Source organism: Anopheles gambiae, chromosome 2 (assembly GCF_943734735.2).
Source record: "Anopheles gambiae chromosome 2, idAnoGambNW_F1_1, whole genome shotgun sequence".
Classification (NCBI taxonomy): domain Eukaryota; kingdom Metazoa; phylum Arthropoda; class Insecta; order Diptera; family Culicidae; genus Anopheles; species Anopheles gambiae.
Genome location: NC_064601.1, coordinates 112,310,408 through 112,326,613, shown reverse-complemented (window position 1 = coordinate 112,326,613; position 16,206 = coordinate 112,310,408). Strand labels below are relative to the sequence as shown.

The window sequence follows — 16,206 nt, the reverse complement described above, 5'->3', positions numbered from 1 at the left end:
AATTAAATCCATTAAATAACTTTAATATCGAGTATTTCGTCAATTTTTAGTCAACAGTTCATAATTTCTTCCAATTAGGGAATGTTCTGCTTAAGAAGATATTATTTTTAATAGAATTTTGAAAGCGGATGTTGTGTCTCCCCCAACCCTTTAGCTGTATCTGTCAGATATTTCACCTGTCAAATAGTTCATTTCGCTGTATATTTCACCTCATGTAGCCGCGCGGTGATGTATGAGGTTGACGTTTATGATCCACATTCGCCTACAATTAAAAGCTTTATGCAACGTCAGTCCTACGTATGGGGACATAGTCCATTGAGGGACTTGAACTCTTGATGGGCATGTTGTTAAGTTGTTTGAATGGACGACAGTACCACATAGCTGTGGAAAGGCCGGGCTACATTGATCGTACTCGCTGGTATAATTTCGATTTTCACTAGCGCATCTGGCGGCGGCTGACCGAAGCATTTTGCCAAACAATTTGGAGCCGCTCCAGAAAATACGTTAATTTTCCATGTTTTTTACTTAAATCGGAGGAGAAAAGTTTTGTAAAACGTAGATACACATGTCTTGCACGCATTGCATCCATTTTTGCAATGGAAAACGATGGAAAAACTACTTAATTTTGAGATCCGGCAGGTCCATTCCCTCGATGACCAAAAAAAGCTTCCACCAGCCGCCGCCAGATGCGCTAGTGAAAATCAAAATTACGCTTGCGAGTACGATCAATGTAGCCCGGCCTGAACACTTTCTTGACCCTTTCTTTCGGGAAAATAAACTTCATGTGATGGAAATTGGACTTTACAACATCCTGTTGGTACAGACTCATTGGAATTCTTTGAAATAGTTTTAAAAGGATGGCATAGAGTTCATATAGCCATATAGTAATTCTCATCATTTAAACTTCATTTCGCTTAAAAATAAGAGATGCTCTACATAAAAAAAACAAAACAAAAAAACGTCGCATAAAAAAAGTAAAGAAAGTGTCCCACATCTATGCTAACTCCTGAAAACCCCTGTATATTTATTAGCGTGGAAAAGGTTGCCGTGTACCTGATGCCTTAAGAGAAATTGTGGCATTCATCTTTGGTATGAAAATAAAACACGCTTTATATTTAAATTTTGTATGAAAATAATTATACATACCCTATATAATAATTAAAAACAGTCATCAAACGATAAATTCTGGTGCGGTAAGTTTACCATATTCATAACAAAAATATGACATGGATGGCATCACTGCATCACCCGCTCGCTGGACAGTTTCACTATCGGCCGCTAGATGACGCTAACAAATCAGATTCGAAGGTTGATTCAACAAATTCAAAAATATACGCTGTTCTTGCCATTTTTAGCCAAAAATGCATATCTATTTATAAGTAACCTATAAAATTTCGATTCATTTTACTATCAAACGTTATAAAATACCTACCGCGAAAAAAAAAAATATCTGGACGTACCAACACATTGAATGGTTTAATTTCAACCTGTTTTATTTGCATTTCGTCTCGTAATTCGTTTAAGGTTATGTGTGTTGTATGATGATAAGATAATTTCAATATAGAGGTTTGAAAATATAGTTCTTCAATAAATACAGCAACTTTGGTCATCGATTGTGTTACTTGCCATCCTACCGCCTCTCTCTTTCTCTCTGGTAAATTTTGAATAATTTTCTCACGCAACGGTTGCGTTTCCTAATCGCTAATCATTTCTTTCTTTTTGAGCTTTGTTTTATGCTACGCCAAACAATCTTAGAACCTAATTGTCAAACCCTTTGTTTTATCCGTTTTACTTTCGCTTACGTTTCCGGAGCATGGCAGTAGTCGAATGAATAAATAGCACTTTACACGTATCATCAAATCGCTATCAATAGTATATCTCGGGTCATAATATTGATTATCGCGCTCGCTTACTGCTGTTTCCTAAATAATATAAATAACCTAAAATATGTTAGCAAAACGGAAAAGGCCCAGAGGCTGCGGGTTATGTTTTGATTCGCAGAAAGTTTGAATTTTGCTCCTCCACTTTTACAACTTTGTCGGATCGATCCTATCCATCTTTTTACGCTCGAAAATGAATGTGTTTTAATTTGCATGTGCATGCTTTCGAAAGGCATTACACAGTAATTCGCGTTCTATTGATGATATGTTGAACGGACAAATTACGAATACGTTCGAACGAATGGAATACATTTAAACCGATTTGCTGACGCTTTACCACACTAATGATGATGACACGAGCGTCCATTAACGCGTCCCACATACGCACTATGCCAATCAAATCTAATGGGTTCCAATTAGGGGAGGCATGAATGAAAGAATGCATTGAAAATGTATAATAAGCTTAAATGTTATTCAGGGAAGAAACGGAAGAGTTGTAGCTAAATACAAGAGAACATTTTTCAGCATCCTCTGCGTTTGCTTGTTTGCACTTACACCGATTTGATTGCACATTGTGTCGGCCATGAGAAGGGGAGGGTGCAGTTGTAGTAGGAGTCGGTAGCTTAATATAAAGAGCACCAATTTAATTACAAAAAATAAACAAACAAACGTATCCTACTGGTAGGTAAAATGATGTTGCGATTGGTTTTTGGTGGAACGAAGTCAAACACATTGCTCGCTCCGATAACATCGCGTATCGTTAGTGATATCGACATATGGCAATGCACTCTCACACTCACAGACAGACAGAGGAATCAGCCTCCGGGACGAAACGCAAAACCGCAATCGATTCGAGCGCAGTAAATTCAAATTAACGCAAGCCGATCTAATTAGTGCCTGCAGTTTATTAATGACGCAACCTGCACTCTGGATGCAGCGGCCTCCGGGATATGCGAGCTCAATTTCAAATATCTTTCGGCAAGGATCCGTACCACGAATCGCTGCCAATTTGCGAATGGAATGTAGAATTATTGATGGAACGAATGTTTGGAGTGGTTACGGAAGCCAATGCAGCGTTAAGGCAATGAGTACGGTAGAGTCGAATTTCTCGATATCAATTTTGCGCGTTGAGTGCTACTTGGAGACAGGAAAGGTTAATTAAATTATTAAATAAACTAAATATTGCGAACAGTATCATAATGTGTATGATAAATCAACAAAATGAAATAAAAATTATGAACAAAGCATTGAATTTAATGTGCAAACCCATCACATCCCTTGCCAAGGGAAGGCAAAAGGACATAAAACAAACACACAAAAAATGGTGTAAATCTCAGTCGCCGATGGTGTGCCAGGGACTTGCCGTTGGGTGACGTCCGCAAAACGGTTGATGGGCAGATGCGGTTAACCACAAATGCTGCACCGGATGATGCGTTTGACCAGTAACGAAAGTCCACAAAACCACCGCGGTTCTGCCTGCACCTGCACACACTCCCTTTTTGGCGAGTTTTGTGTGGTCAGCTTTTCAATCGAATTTTCAGTACCTCTTTAGTATTACTGGCACCCTATTTCCATTTCTGGCAAGGATCGTGAGTGTGTGTGTGACTTTTCCCCTGTACTTTCATTTATTCATCATATTTAAATAGCTAATATTTATTAAATAATGCTGGAATGTTTGGTTGATTTGAGAGGAGCATAAAACAAAGATAAATATGACGCTGCTGCCCGTACTGATTCATTACTAATTCCAACGGTACACCCTATCCTATCCCACCGGTCCGACGGAAGGAATCTCAATGTCGCTTATGCTCTTGACTCGCCGATGCTGCGCATACTTTGGCAGTGTCGCATGACCGCTGTCCATCGGCGGTGCACTGACCCGATTGTTGGCGATGGTTGCTGCTGTTGCGGTGCCGCCCGGTCCAACCAGCATCGGGTCGATCGATCTTAACCCACCCGCCGGCCCGGTACCGTGCGGTATCGGCGGTGGAGCCGACGTTGGCGGTGGCAGATGGTGGAAGAATGCCGGATGGCTCTGGAGCGATCCGACGGTGGCGTAGATGCCACCCTCACTGCTGCTGAACGATGGTGTCGGCGAGGTGGAGCTGTACACGCTGTTCTTGTCCGAGCCGGCACCGCTACCACCGCCAGCACTGTTGCCGCCGCGTGGCTTGTAGTTCGAGCTCATCCGGAACGCTTTCGTTAGCGAACCCTGCGAATAGTTGAAGCGGACGTAATGCGAATGTTAGCAAAGGATAGTTTTGACAATCGGGGGATTTTGGGCTAGGGGGCTTTCTATTTAGCCAATGAAAGTAGAGGTTTAGGTACTCTAGTTGAAATCGGGTATCTTTGGATGTATCCTATCGTTTACGAGATTGAAATAGTTGATAGAGCAAAAAGTTTAAAAAGAATCATGCCTAGATTAATTAGGATAGTTTATCAAGAAAACGTCACAATATCTCGTTGTATAACTTCTACTTTTTTCTATCTAGAAATGCAAGACATTCCCATGCAAGTTTCCATAAATTGATTATTGGGTAATTAAATGAACCTAACGAATAAGACGGAACTAAATTAACCATCTGCAATGAAATGCAATCCTTCACTCAAATGCATCATCATGCCGCAAAATCAAAATTAGGACGAAAAGTTACAACTTGAGCTGCGGCAATAAGTTTGAGGCCAAACTTTTGGGGCCACAGGTTCATTACGAAAATTCAATTGAAGGTTTGAGCTCGCTCCACCAACGACGTTCAATGAGAGGGAAATCTTCGCCGGCTTGATTTCCTATTTCTGCTGTAACGAGCAAATACTTCCTGCTCTCGCAATACAATTGGGCATCTTAAAAAAACCCCCCTGGAAAAGACTTTTCCTACTGACCGACAGTGGAAGGAAAGGGGTGAGTAAATGCAAATTTAAAATCTTCTGAAAAGTTTCCTGAGCACCATTCATTCCCCGGCAGTACTGTACCTGTGATCCTTTCCAGGCGGCAAACTGTTGTGTGTGTGTTTTTGTATGGTATTTTGTTGTGACCGCCGGTGGTGTCCAAAGCGGGTCCAAAGAAAGGGGATGAAGAGTGTGAAGGCAAAAGGGTTGTCAGGGGAAGGGACATGCACAGAGACAGGCACAGGTCCGGGAGCAAGTATGCAGAGAACAAAAGATACCGAACGGGGTTTTTAGTATGGTTTGTGCGCGGTGGTGGTTGGAGAGAGAAATTCTAGGATTGTTGTGTCATTGCTGTTAAGTGTTGCATCTACGGACAAGGCTACGGACAGACACTAGTTTGCAAAAAAGTGTAGGTTTGAGCTACGGGGGAAGGAGGTTGCTTGAGGGAGGGTTTAAAAGATAAGAGAACACTTACTAAACATGCACAACCAAACATATCGAGAAGAAACTAACGAGACAGAAACAGAACGGAAAAACAACATAAATCAATCTAAAATTATATCTAAAATGTCGATAAGAGTAGCTTTTATTGACATTTTAATCGTTTCAACTCATTCAGAATCATTATCGATGTAATGTTAATGTCCTTGAAGGGGAAAGCGCTGCGTACCTCGCTGAGTACCTAGAACGTTTGTTTGGAAAAGGACATAAAGTATCTTGTTTTCTTTCTCAGATAAGAGTAGATATTACTGTTGGAAGAGTCTGAAGCGCTTGTTTGATATTACATTCTATAGTCCCTCTGTTTGGATGTCTCTCTGTTTGGACCGAAAATGCCCTCTTTTGAATACTTCTGTTAGTCGCTGTCGAGAGTTCTGAATTTGTGCTTCAATTCCACAACAAAGTTGCTTCAACATTGCTTCAAGCAGTCCTTGTACAAGCCTTACATCAAAACAAATAAAACATTTCACACCATAGACCATGCCGCCACTCTTCCCCATTTGTTGTCATCGTCCCGATGCGTCACCACGCCGCTCCGCTTATCAATTAAACCTTGGAATTGTCGTTGCCACTTTTCACCGCTAAGGCACGGCACGAGAGTAAAATCACGTTCCTTCCGATCCGAAGTGTTTACCGTTGGCATTTACAACATTTCCACAATGCTGCCCCTGCGCTGTACCTCACTATAACACAATGGCCTTGCCGTATCGTGTACAGTGCCGATAAAGCACCAGACATCGACTGGCAACAGCAAAAAAGGACATTTTAATGCCACGTGGCTTGCAGCACTCGAACCGAGAGGGGTGAAAGACACAGTTTTATGTGTTTGTGTCTTGCTTTTTAACGAGACAGTTGCACGAAACTCGGGATAGGGTTTTCGTTCCCATAATCATATGCACCCAAATAGGAGGGAGTTTGGAGCGCAGAAGGTGCGACCGGAAGCTGGGCAGAGATAAGAGGGTGTGCGATCATAAAGCACGCGACTAGCCCGTGTGGCTCGATGCTCTGGATGCATTAAATTTAATTTAATAATGTTCACGCTTCGTTTGCGTCCGGGAGGGTTGGGAGTTGGCTGGGAGGAGAAGCAACGAGCCGGATCAAGATACTGGATACATCGTTTGTATTAAACTTAACCGCAACTGTGTCCTCGACCGGTAATGCGCATACGATGAACACAGCACATAATATGCTCTTGTGCTTGCAAACCGCACAAACACAAACGCAAAGACCGTCTCATGGCCTCAACGTTCTAGTTGTATCATCCACAAACCCCGCCACTCTTACGACCAATCGCAACCACAACACGACTTATATAGAGTGGACAAGGTGGTTTTATGGTATGGAAACAAACTCAACTCTACCGTAATGGGATGCAAATTATCTCTCCTCGGTCGGGCCCTGGTGGAAAGAACAAACCCATCGCGGAAGAAGCGACAAGCACGGAGCGCGGAGAACAAAACGTCAAAAGGACATCGACACCGAACTGCCGACTTATTATGCAAAATGGATTCGATTCTAGCTGATTGATTGGTTCCGCTTTTGATCTAATGAAGCTTCATTTTGGCGTAACATCACGTTGCACACGAGGCGAATAAGAATCAGACGTGAAAAATGGTGTTCCAGCAAGGGAAGAAGGCCAATGAGAGGTATTAATGGTTGTTTTATAAGTGTTGTGGTTGACTTTAGCAGAGATCTACGCTAGAGTGGTTGTCTTAAACGGAGTATTGAACGTGAACGGTACTGAAGGTTATTTAAGACATCCACTTCCGAGCTGTTCTAAAGGGTAATAATGAACTTGCATCTCCATAACAGGTGAAGTGATTAACTGTTTGATGTTGATGTGAATGTCCTGGCTAATCTGGTCCCCGCACACAATCCCGCACAAACCAACGTGCATGGCCCGCCCGTCTTGCACGTAACCACAGATAGAAACAGACAGAAACCGGCACGTGTATAGGTTAGTAGAAGCCAATTGGGACAGACAATTCATGGCGTCCGAACCATTCCATCGTGGCCAGGATGCAGTGCCACCTACCATTCACCATAATCGACCTGCCAGACCCAGATCCAGAGTCGTTTGAACTGTGGAACCGTTGGTCTCTTTACTCGCCCCTTCCACGGCACAAAAACCATAGGAACCAATTGCATATGCATGCAGGTGCACAACCAACGTGCTTGGCTAGTGAGTTCCGACAGTGGCAAAAGGGGTCGTCGGATGGGCTAAGCACCACCAACCAGGCTCTGTGGATTGTGGTGGTCGTTTTCAATGCATTCCGGACATCTGAACGATAGGCTCGGGCAGTTATCTTTAATGACACACGGACTCACCGGTTGGGTTGGGGCTTAAGATTATGTGACTAGTGGTTAGTATTTAAAGGTTATAGCTTGCACAGTAGAGGAGAATACTCTTGGAGCTTCCTTTCAAACGATGTTAGAAGTTTTGAATAGCATATAAATAGAAAAAGGAGCTCCATTTTGCATTGGCATGAAGGAATTTGAAGGTACAACTGATTTTTACATAATAACAACAGTTGATACCAACATTTGAACCAAAAACTAATTAAAACAATTATGTTCTTATCGTCAAACAACGGACAAACAAAGGAATTTATATTCTTCTTTTCGCCTTCTTTCGTTTTATTTCGCAACAATTGTTTAAAATTTCGCAGGATACAATAACTAGTTTAGAGTAGATTCGAACACGGGTTTGTTGTGTTGAAAGCATGAAGACTTTACCATGGGACCATGCGGTCGCCTCAGTGATTTCATCACTAATTGCTAGTTTTATTCGAAACTTATCGATGGGCATCTTGTGTTGGATACTCGTTTGGTATACTCGTTTTGAAAACTCTTTAAAGCGATGTAACATTTTTATGTTACAATGCAGAAATAAGTGTATTTCATGCCGATCACTTAATCATTTCACATTTATAGCCTATTTAAGAAGGAATAAAATTTCTAACATTACTTTGCATGCTTGTCATCTTCTAGAACCAAACTGCAAATGACATTTTAACATGCACAGCTCGCCTGCAAGCGCGAGCCTTACCACGCGACCTCGTAATGCAAAAACGAGCAATAAAGCCATTTTATTAGCCAGCAACAATGATTTTGTGCAGCATTTTATGAATATGAAAAACGGCAAATCGAAAGAGCAAACAAAAAAAGCATCTAAAGCGTTTTTCTTTCGATCGTACGAGTTAGCACCTATTTTTATGCCCGTTCTAGCAACCAGTTTGCAGAAAGGGGAGAGTTCGGGGCAATCAGCTACATTGTAACTGGTTATGAGGTTGCACTTTTTTGTATATGACAAAGATTGGAACGCCAAGTGGAATAGTAAAAAATAACACTCCGTTATTCCTTTTTATTGCACCCAATTATAATGATTGCCTGGGGCCACCGGGAATATAATGCGTTGGCACGCTGTTACGCTTACAGTATGGCAATTATGGTCATAAAACGTAAAGGTAGATATGATGGTTTAGGAAAAATGAAAATTTTGAAAAGAGTTTATATAAAACAATCAGAAGAGTAGCCGAATTGCAATGTAAATTGCTTGTAAACAATGTGATTGTCATTTGAACAGCATTGTTCAACAGAAATTCATAAAACATTCAAAACATATACACAAAGAATGGAACATCTCAACCATCATCTGGACCAGAAGAGCTAGAGACGACTATTATCACTATGTTGTGCTCAACAAATGTATCATTCCCGAAATGCACTTTAATAAATGAATACTCAAAAAGGACATCCATCGAACTTTGTGTAGGTTCGTGTGTACAACATCAGCACTCAAACTCGCTGCAGGCCAATTAAATGACTGCAACGACATGCCCGGGTTTTAGAAAGCCTAGTCGCAACAACGACAACGACGGGATTAAATACATAAATCACTCGACCATAGTTGCACGCATCCTTGCAGCGCGGTGTGAAGTGTGCCGTTTGCCCTACCATCATCCAGAATTCAAGGATGGCACATGTGTGTAGGATAATTTTATTACGCTTGCATGTTTGAGCCATGTTTGAAGGGGGTTTCACTGTCGAGTCGTAGATTATGATGTTTCATGCGAAGCACCAAAGGTCGATCGATATGTGTGTGAGGGTTTGGAGTTTTGGTGCCGGCTCATGTACGATGCTGGAAAATGCATCAACGGACACGATGGCCACCGGATAGTATGTATGAGCAGTGGATGAGGATGATGAGGGTTTGATTGAAAAAGTTTCTCCATGTGCATGAGAGGGAGTAAGGGAAGTTATTGCCATCGAGTGGTTCCTTTCCTAGGAATATGAGCTTTTTTTTCCTCTTCCAAAATAGCCTTTAGGATGATGCTACGAGAATTCCTAAAAACGCCAAAATCCAACAAGAATTGTATATTTTTCGACTCGCAAAGTCTAATCATCAATGTCAAACTGCCACGATTCTTCTAGCAGCACGATGACAATACATTTCACAGATCAGCGAAACAAGTGGGACTTGTTACCAAACATCATTTCACTGCTGTCATTCCATCGGGGGAATTGTATGACAGACGAGACCATTCTCACGCCCACCAACACTTCAAGACGTTTGATTTGACACAATCCAACCTTAAAAAAGGGCCAGTGGAGGAAGAGAGCACATCCCAATTGTTTCGTTCGAGAAAAGCTTTCTGTGCTGTTTTTTGTGTGTGTCACCATGTAAAGCCGCCCATTGCTCAACCACCAAGATGGCATCCGTTTGCTGGCGGTGTATTATCTTCCCGTTCGATACGATCGATCGTTTGAATTGTGTTGAAAATGGTGGTTGCTTTTACTGAAAATTGCTTCCCTTTTCATCGCCAGAACCGCCAGTCGCCGCTCATCGGGTTGTCGGGGTGTTGTAATCGAGCAAATGGGTTTACACCTCCTTCGCTTGACGCTCTCCGTGTGCTGCCGCTCCTGTCGAGACAGGGGAGGGAGTTTGGACGCTTTTTTCCCTCTACATTTTACGGTAGCACCGGGAACAAAGCAGGCCAAGATTTACAACAACTTTCGACAGCAATGCTCACGGCTCGGCTCAGCACGTGCCACTCCTTGCTCCGGAGAACGTGAGTTTTTCGGCCTCCAGTCTTTTTTTCTTCTTCGCTAGATCACTGACACAGCTTCTGTTTGAGTTCATTGAAAGCTTTACTTTATCAACTCACGCGTCCCTGCAGCTTCCCCGGGACGCTTGCTCTTTGCTCTGTGTGCCGTGCATTTTGTATCATCATGTTCCGATTTCAGTTTCCCCCCTTTCACAGGCGCTCTGTTTGAGGAGAGTGCGCCGAAAAGATCTTTTGATGTCTGTGCTTCGTTTCATCTGCTACAAATCAATCGATGAGGGCAGGGAGTGTGTGCTTTTTGTGTGTTTGTTTTTATCTTATTTATTTAATGCTTGTTATTAAGCCTTTATTTTTTTGGGGGGCGGCGAATGTTTTATACATTTTCCAATATCTTTATGACGTCAAGCAAATAAATTTCAACGACTGTTGCCTTTCACTCATATCATGAAGCTCTGCGACGCCCATCCAGGTCGCATTAAAACCCCCACTCCTTTTCAAGCAATTCAGCTACCGCATGACAACAGCGCTGAAGGCATCTTCCTTCCATTGTGTAGCATTTATTTCCTGCATCCTTATCGTACCGGGTGCCTGCATTTGACACCGAATGCATACGCAAACGGTAGGGTTGAGTACAGTAGAACATGAACACCCATTGTGTGTGTTCCATTGCATTGGCAAACCATACACCGGTACGGATGGTGCAATCGATGATGACTGAAGGTGGGGGTTTTTACTTCGATACGGTGTCATTCCCGGCTTCTGTCCCGATGCTGCAGAGAACGCTTTTATTCGAATGGGAAAAGCTACATCACGGCCATATGTTTCGTTCGGCCAAACCCCATGCGCACCTGTACGATACAGTACACAATCACGGGCGGAAAAGTAAATGGAAAACTGTGACAGTAGAGTGGGAAAAAACTCGTCATCAACACATCGCAACGATTGTACCAGATTTTTCACCTGCGCTTTGGTATGGTTTTATTGGTGCTGATGCAGCAAATGTGTGGAACTCGGCATCAGTTTTTGTTGTGTGTAACGTTACGAGAGGAAAAATAAGGCTTCAAATGAATTTTTAAACTTTTAGTAGGGGAAAAATCAATTTAGTTTTCTATTCTTGTTTTCGTCTAACATAAAAAGGATTATCAAAAACAAACAAATGGCAACAGGGAATAGAAAATCTGTTGGAAAGGAAGGCTTTTCAATTGATGTTTCATTGACAAGCCAGTAGTTTCGAGTGTATAAAACTCATCTTAAATAACAAAAAAAAAAAGTAAACAAGCGCTCCTTTTCCACTGCATCCTACTGCAGTGCATTGCACTTTTGTATTGCCCTGTTTGCTGTGTCCCATTTTCGGGCACAAAATCTAAAACCACCGCGCAAAACAAAACCACAGCATTGTGCCGCGCGAAACTCGTGCATTTTAAGGGCTTTGCTTATTATTTTGTTTCTGTTGTTTGTTCCCGGAGATGGGGACGGGCTTTAAAATGCACGTTTTGATATGAATTTACATGCCATGCTCGTGGAAGCGCGTTCACGTCTAAAGCCTACCGACCGAGAGATGCCAAGCTGTGTGTGTGTGTGTGTGTGTGTTTTGGGGGGTGGGCCACCGGGAAAAATTACGTACAGCTGGATGGGTTTGGCTTCGACTCGAGCAGGTGCGAAGAGGCATTCAGGCCTCTCGAACCAACCCCATTGGATGGAGCGAATTCCACCTTTCCCATTGCTGAGGTGAATATTTTAAGAAAAAGGTGTAGCTCATCTAAAATTTACATAGCCATGTCAAAACAAACAGCAAGTCACATAAATACAAATGCTGCAGAAATGTTATCTCTCTCCCCGGCGGTACCCCGGCGTGTACCCGTCGGTAAACACGTCTACCGGAAGTGCTCGTGGTGTACCCGAGGCTACGGGGATGCTAGCAGGGCCAGAGTCTGCGAAGGGGCAACTGAGAGGTTTTGTGGAAGGGAAGGTGTAGTTGTTGATCCGGTTCGCGCACACGAGAACCCGTGAATGTGAGCTGGATGGATGGCTTTCTCGCCATCCGTCTCTTAGCCAGGATGTTGTGTTGGCTGTTAGGGGGGGGGGGGGGGGGGGGGGGGGGGGGGGGGGGGGGGGGAAAAAAGCGAGAAAAAGGGCAAACATACGTTTTTGCGATGGCACGTTGGGGTGCTCATACACTGCAAAGGATATGGCACAGGGCGACCCGTGTGCCTGTGACGGTAGATCAACGTTCGAATGCCGCACCCCAACTAGAGTGACATGTGTGTGTGTGTGTGTGTGTGTGTTAGTGTATGTGTGTCTGCCCACTTGACGAGGCAAGCCCACGTAGGGTCGGAAAGCGTCCCGGAAAGCGTCCCGTGGCGCCATTTAAAGACACTAAGTAATAGTGGAGTGCTCGTGCTCCTGCTCGTGGGCGGCACGGTTGTTGAAGTAGTTGTACGTAGTTGGAATCGTTACCGTACGGAGCAGCGCAAGCACCAGGTTTGCTTTGCAGGGGCGAAAAACGAAGTAAGCACAAAAAAACATCGACCCTCGTTTGTCGTGAATGGAAAAGGAATTATCGATTATTTTTTATGCAGTTTTTATTTTGCCCAAGCATCATCTTGAAAGGGAATTATGAATTTTACAACAAAAAAAAGCACGAGTTTCACGGGACACGGGGAGATCCTTTACAGGATTGTATGAGCTGCTATTTGCATATCTCATGCACGCTTATCAACGCCCGCTTTAGGTTACGACATGTTCAGAATCAGTTTGAGCCGTAACGTCAAGCTTGCTGCTTTGGGATGAAGGTAACGTGTATGTCTAACGAAGGCAACCTTCATGTACAAATGGAATGGAGATGTTTTTCGGTTTTTGAATTTCAACTTTATAAACTTAAACTACAGTCTGCTCCCGAGATACGCAGTTAATGGATTTAGAAGATATCAGCGCAGCTCATATACGTTGTAGGATTGAAACAGAAATTTAGCCATTTTATCAGTTTTCAAATATGTTATAACTTGAGGAAAAAGGGCGATTTGTTATAAATTTGAGGATGAATGTGTCGAATTAATATAATGAGGTCCAAACATGTTCCGAATCTAAATTCGCGTTACTTCGGATCAGACTGTGTACTGTCACCAACACATTTTAGGAACCATATGAAGGATATGAAGATCTTTCTCGTTCATACTAGTTCAGTATCAAGGGAGTCAAAACATTCTTTTTGTGATGGAGATATGGTAATCAGTAGTGTTAGTTTGTTCCTGACGTAGTTCATTCTTCTTCTTCTTCTTCTTTGGCTCAACAACCGTTGTCGGTCAAGGCCTGCCTGTACCACTTATGGGCTTGGCTTTTAGTGACTAATTGATTTCCCCCTATAGCAGGATAGTCAGTCCTACGTATGGCGGCACGGTCTATTTGGGGATTGAACCCATGACGGGCACGTTGTTAAGTCGTACGAGTTGACGACTGTACTACGAGACCACTCAACGTAGTTCATTAAGATGCTTATATCCACGCTTTTCGTAGCCTTTCGGATAAGGTGTAAACTGATGAACCTGGGGCTAAATATCCCTTTTCACGCACGAGCAACGAATTTTCTTCCTGAAGTATGTCAATTGATACTTATCATGTTCACTAGACTAAAGCATTCAAATTCAATCGATATTAATTTTCTTCTAGATGCATTAACCCATTTTTTATATATTTAATTTTCTGCAGAAACCTACCTGAAACCTCTTGTTTCTTCTTGCTTGCAAAGTTCATTCCATGTAAGCTTTCGTTCAAGGTAAACAGTTTTACACATTGTATAGCTACAAATAACTTCCTCCATTACATGAAGGTGATCATTAAAAACGCCATCATGATTGCAAGATGCACTCAAATGCTTCCAAAAGTTTTCTCAGCATTCAACTACTGAGTGCCAGCTGGTTCGATTCATACCAACTTTTGCCTCGCAAGTGGAGCTCAATTCAACAAGTCATCATTTTTGCACACACACACCATCACTCAGCACAAAACAAACAAGCAGGAAATTCCATAGCCATGTCTCCTGCTGAGTAATAAAATACATAAAGCCTTAGAAGGAAATGGTAAACACTTCACGAAATACTTTGTAACGTTTGCTATCACTCAACTTGGCAAACGGTTCCAGATACCAGAAAGGAAGCCACCGACAAGAGTCTATCTGATTTGCTGGAAGCTTTCAACTGTTGCACATGCACAGTGGCACGGTTTTTTTCCTTCTATCTCTCCCCTCCAGTTTGTGATTGATCCACATTTCACGAACCGTAGTAGCAGGAGGTGCAGCAGACCCTTTCCATAGCACCACTGCCTTGGGATGGCGCAATTGCACAATTCTTACTCCGAATTTGACTCTCCCGGAATCACGTCGGTAGGCTCCTCGTCCGGTCCTGCCAGCCGAGCGTACCCGTGGTTTAGGTTCATCCGCTCGTAGTATCTCTGAAAACGTAGTCATCAGCAAATAGGGTAAAAAGCAGCACAAGTAACAGCAGCAGCAGCAGCAGCAATGCCGCACATTATCGTGTGTCAAGAAGGTTTTGGGGGGAGCGGTGGTCCTTTCATTTTAGTGGAATTATTTTGCAGCTTTGCAGGGTTGATGAGTAAGGGCAGGGCGTAATTTGCTCGTTTTTCGGGATGGATTAGCTTGATGGATTGGACCGCTGTGCAGTTGGGAGGGAAATGTTTGCCCGGCACGGGCAAATGTATCTCGCCATCCAAGGTATTTGGGAACTGCACAGTGCCAGTGGCTGGATTGTTAAAGAGTTGATGAGTGTTGACGTTTCGTAGGGCGTAAAATAAGCGTTACTTCAACTTTTGAAATGTCTTTCCACGAGGTTAAGTTTGACAGCTGTAAGATGAGCTTTTTATGTACAACGAAGTTTTGTACACACCTATGGAGGGCCAAACTTTAGTGTAACACGTGACATTGATTTGTCTTGCCAACGGGGTGTTGTCTGTAATAAAATTGGCTGACACATGGTTTGACACACACTGTGTACTGGATGTGCAGGTTTGTGCCGCTGTGTGGTGGAATTCAATTTTTCTCGCATAAATCGTACCACGCCGCCCTTACTGGAAAGTCCTCAGTACCTTTTCGAGAGGACGTCTTGTTCGCTGCGAAAGCTGAGATTCCCCGCACGGCTGCAACGTTATGCTTGAGCGTGCATGAAGAACGTACGGCGTTGTTTTTCCTTCCGTTCCATTCCGACACTTCCTTCCCTCGCTTCGGAAAGCAGAAAAGGGGTACAAGAAAATGCGCAGGAAAAAAAGCAGGTCGTCGTCGTCGTCGTCGTCATTTCCCGGGCTTCAGCAGTAATCCTTTTTCCTCTGGAACGGAAACGGGGCAGGAGAGGGGTATGTACGTAGCTGGGCGGGCCGCTTTCATGAATACCGATTTATGGTGCAAAGTTAAGCTGCTTTCCAGTCCTGCTACGTTACGTGCTGGTGCGCCCCATTTGCGCGAGGCAAACGCTCCGACTGAGTCGACGAGAAACGATTATCGAACACCGCGTTGGTGGATGGTGTTAAGGGTATTTGATAATCCATCCAATGAGATTATTTGACACATTTTTTTTGCAATAAATTTAATACGGAACTACGTTTGATTTGATCGCTTTGATCATGTACTTTCTTTATGTTTTCAGATGAGACGATGTTAACAATTTGAACAACTTTAGAGCTGCTTTGAAATATGTGCATAGTTTTTAATACACTTTTGTTATGTTAGTTGTTTGTTAAAATTATAATTCGCAAAAAATTGTCTTATGTACGAGATGTCAGCTAATAAGCAATGAAGCTTTGGGAACTTTTAAGCAGCTTATAAGCAGCTTTGAAGCCCCATCTTACTATATGATTCAGTTTTATTTTAA

The 16,206-nt window shown here is 42.9% G+C and overlaps 1 protein-coding gene across 19 annotated transcripts in view; it reads right to left on the bottom strand.

Annotated features, from left to right (window-relative positions):
- Nucleotides 1-1,475: 1,475 nt before the first annotated feature.
- The window catches only part of LOC1269967 (kazrin), a 63,373-nt gene continuing 48,642 nt past the window's right edge, over nucleotides 1,476-16,206 (bottom strand). For 12 of the 19 annotated variants that reach the window (XM_061647421.1, XM_061647419.1, XM_061647429.1 and 9 more), the window contains 2 exons: nucleotides 4,851-4,874; nucleotides 1,476-4,092 (listed from right to left, as the gene is read on the bottom strand). In XM_061647421.1, coding sequence (XP_061503405.1) covers nucleotides 3,646-4,092; nucleotides 4,851-4,874 — 471 coding nt within the window. In that variant the 3' untranslated portion in view covers nucleotides 1,476-3,645. Of the gene's footprint in view, nucleotides 4,093-4,850; nucleotides 4,875-5,241; nucleotides 5,275-7,860; nucleotides 14,777-16,206 lie in introns of those variants that run through there. The other 7 variants (XM_061647428.1, XM_061647430.1, XM_061647435.1 and 4 more) reach the window with 5 other exon arrangements.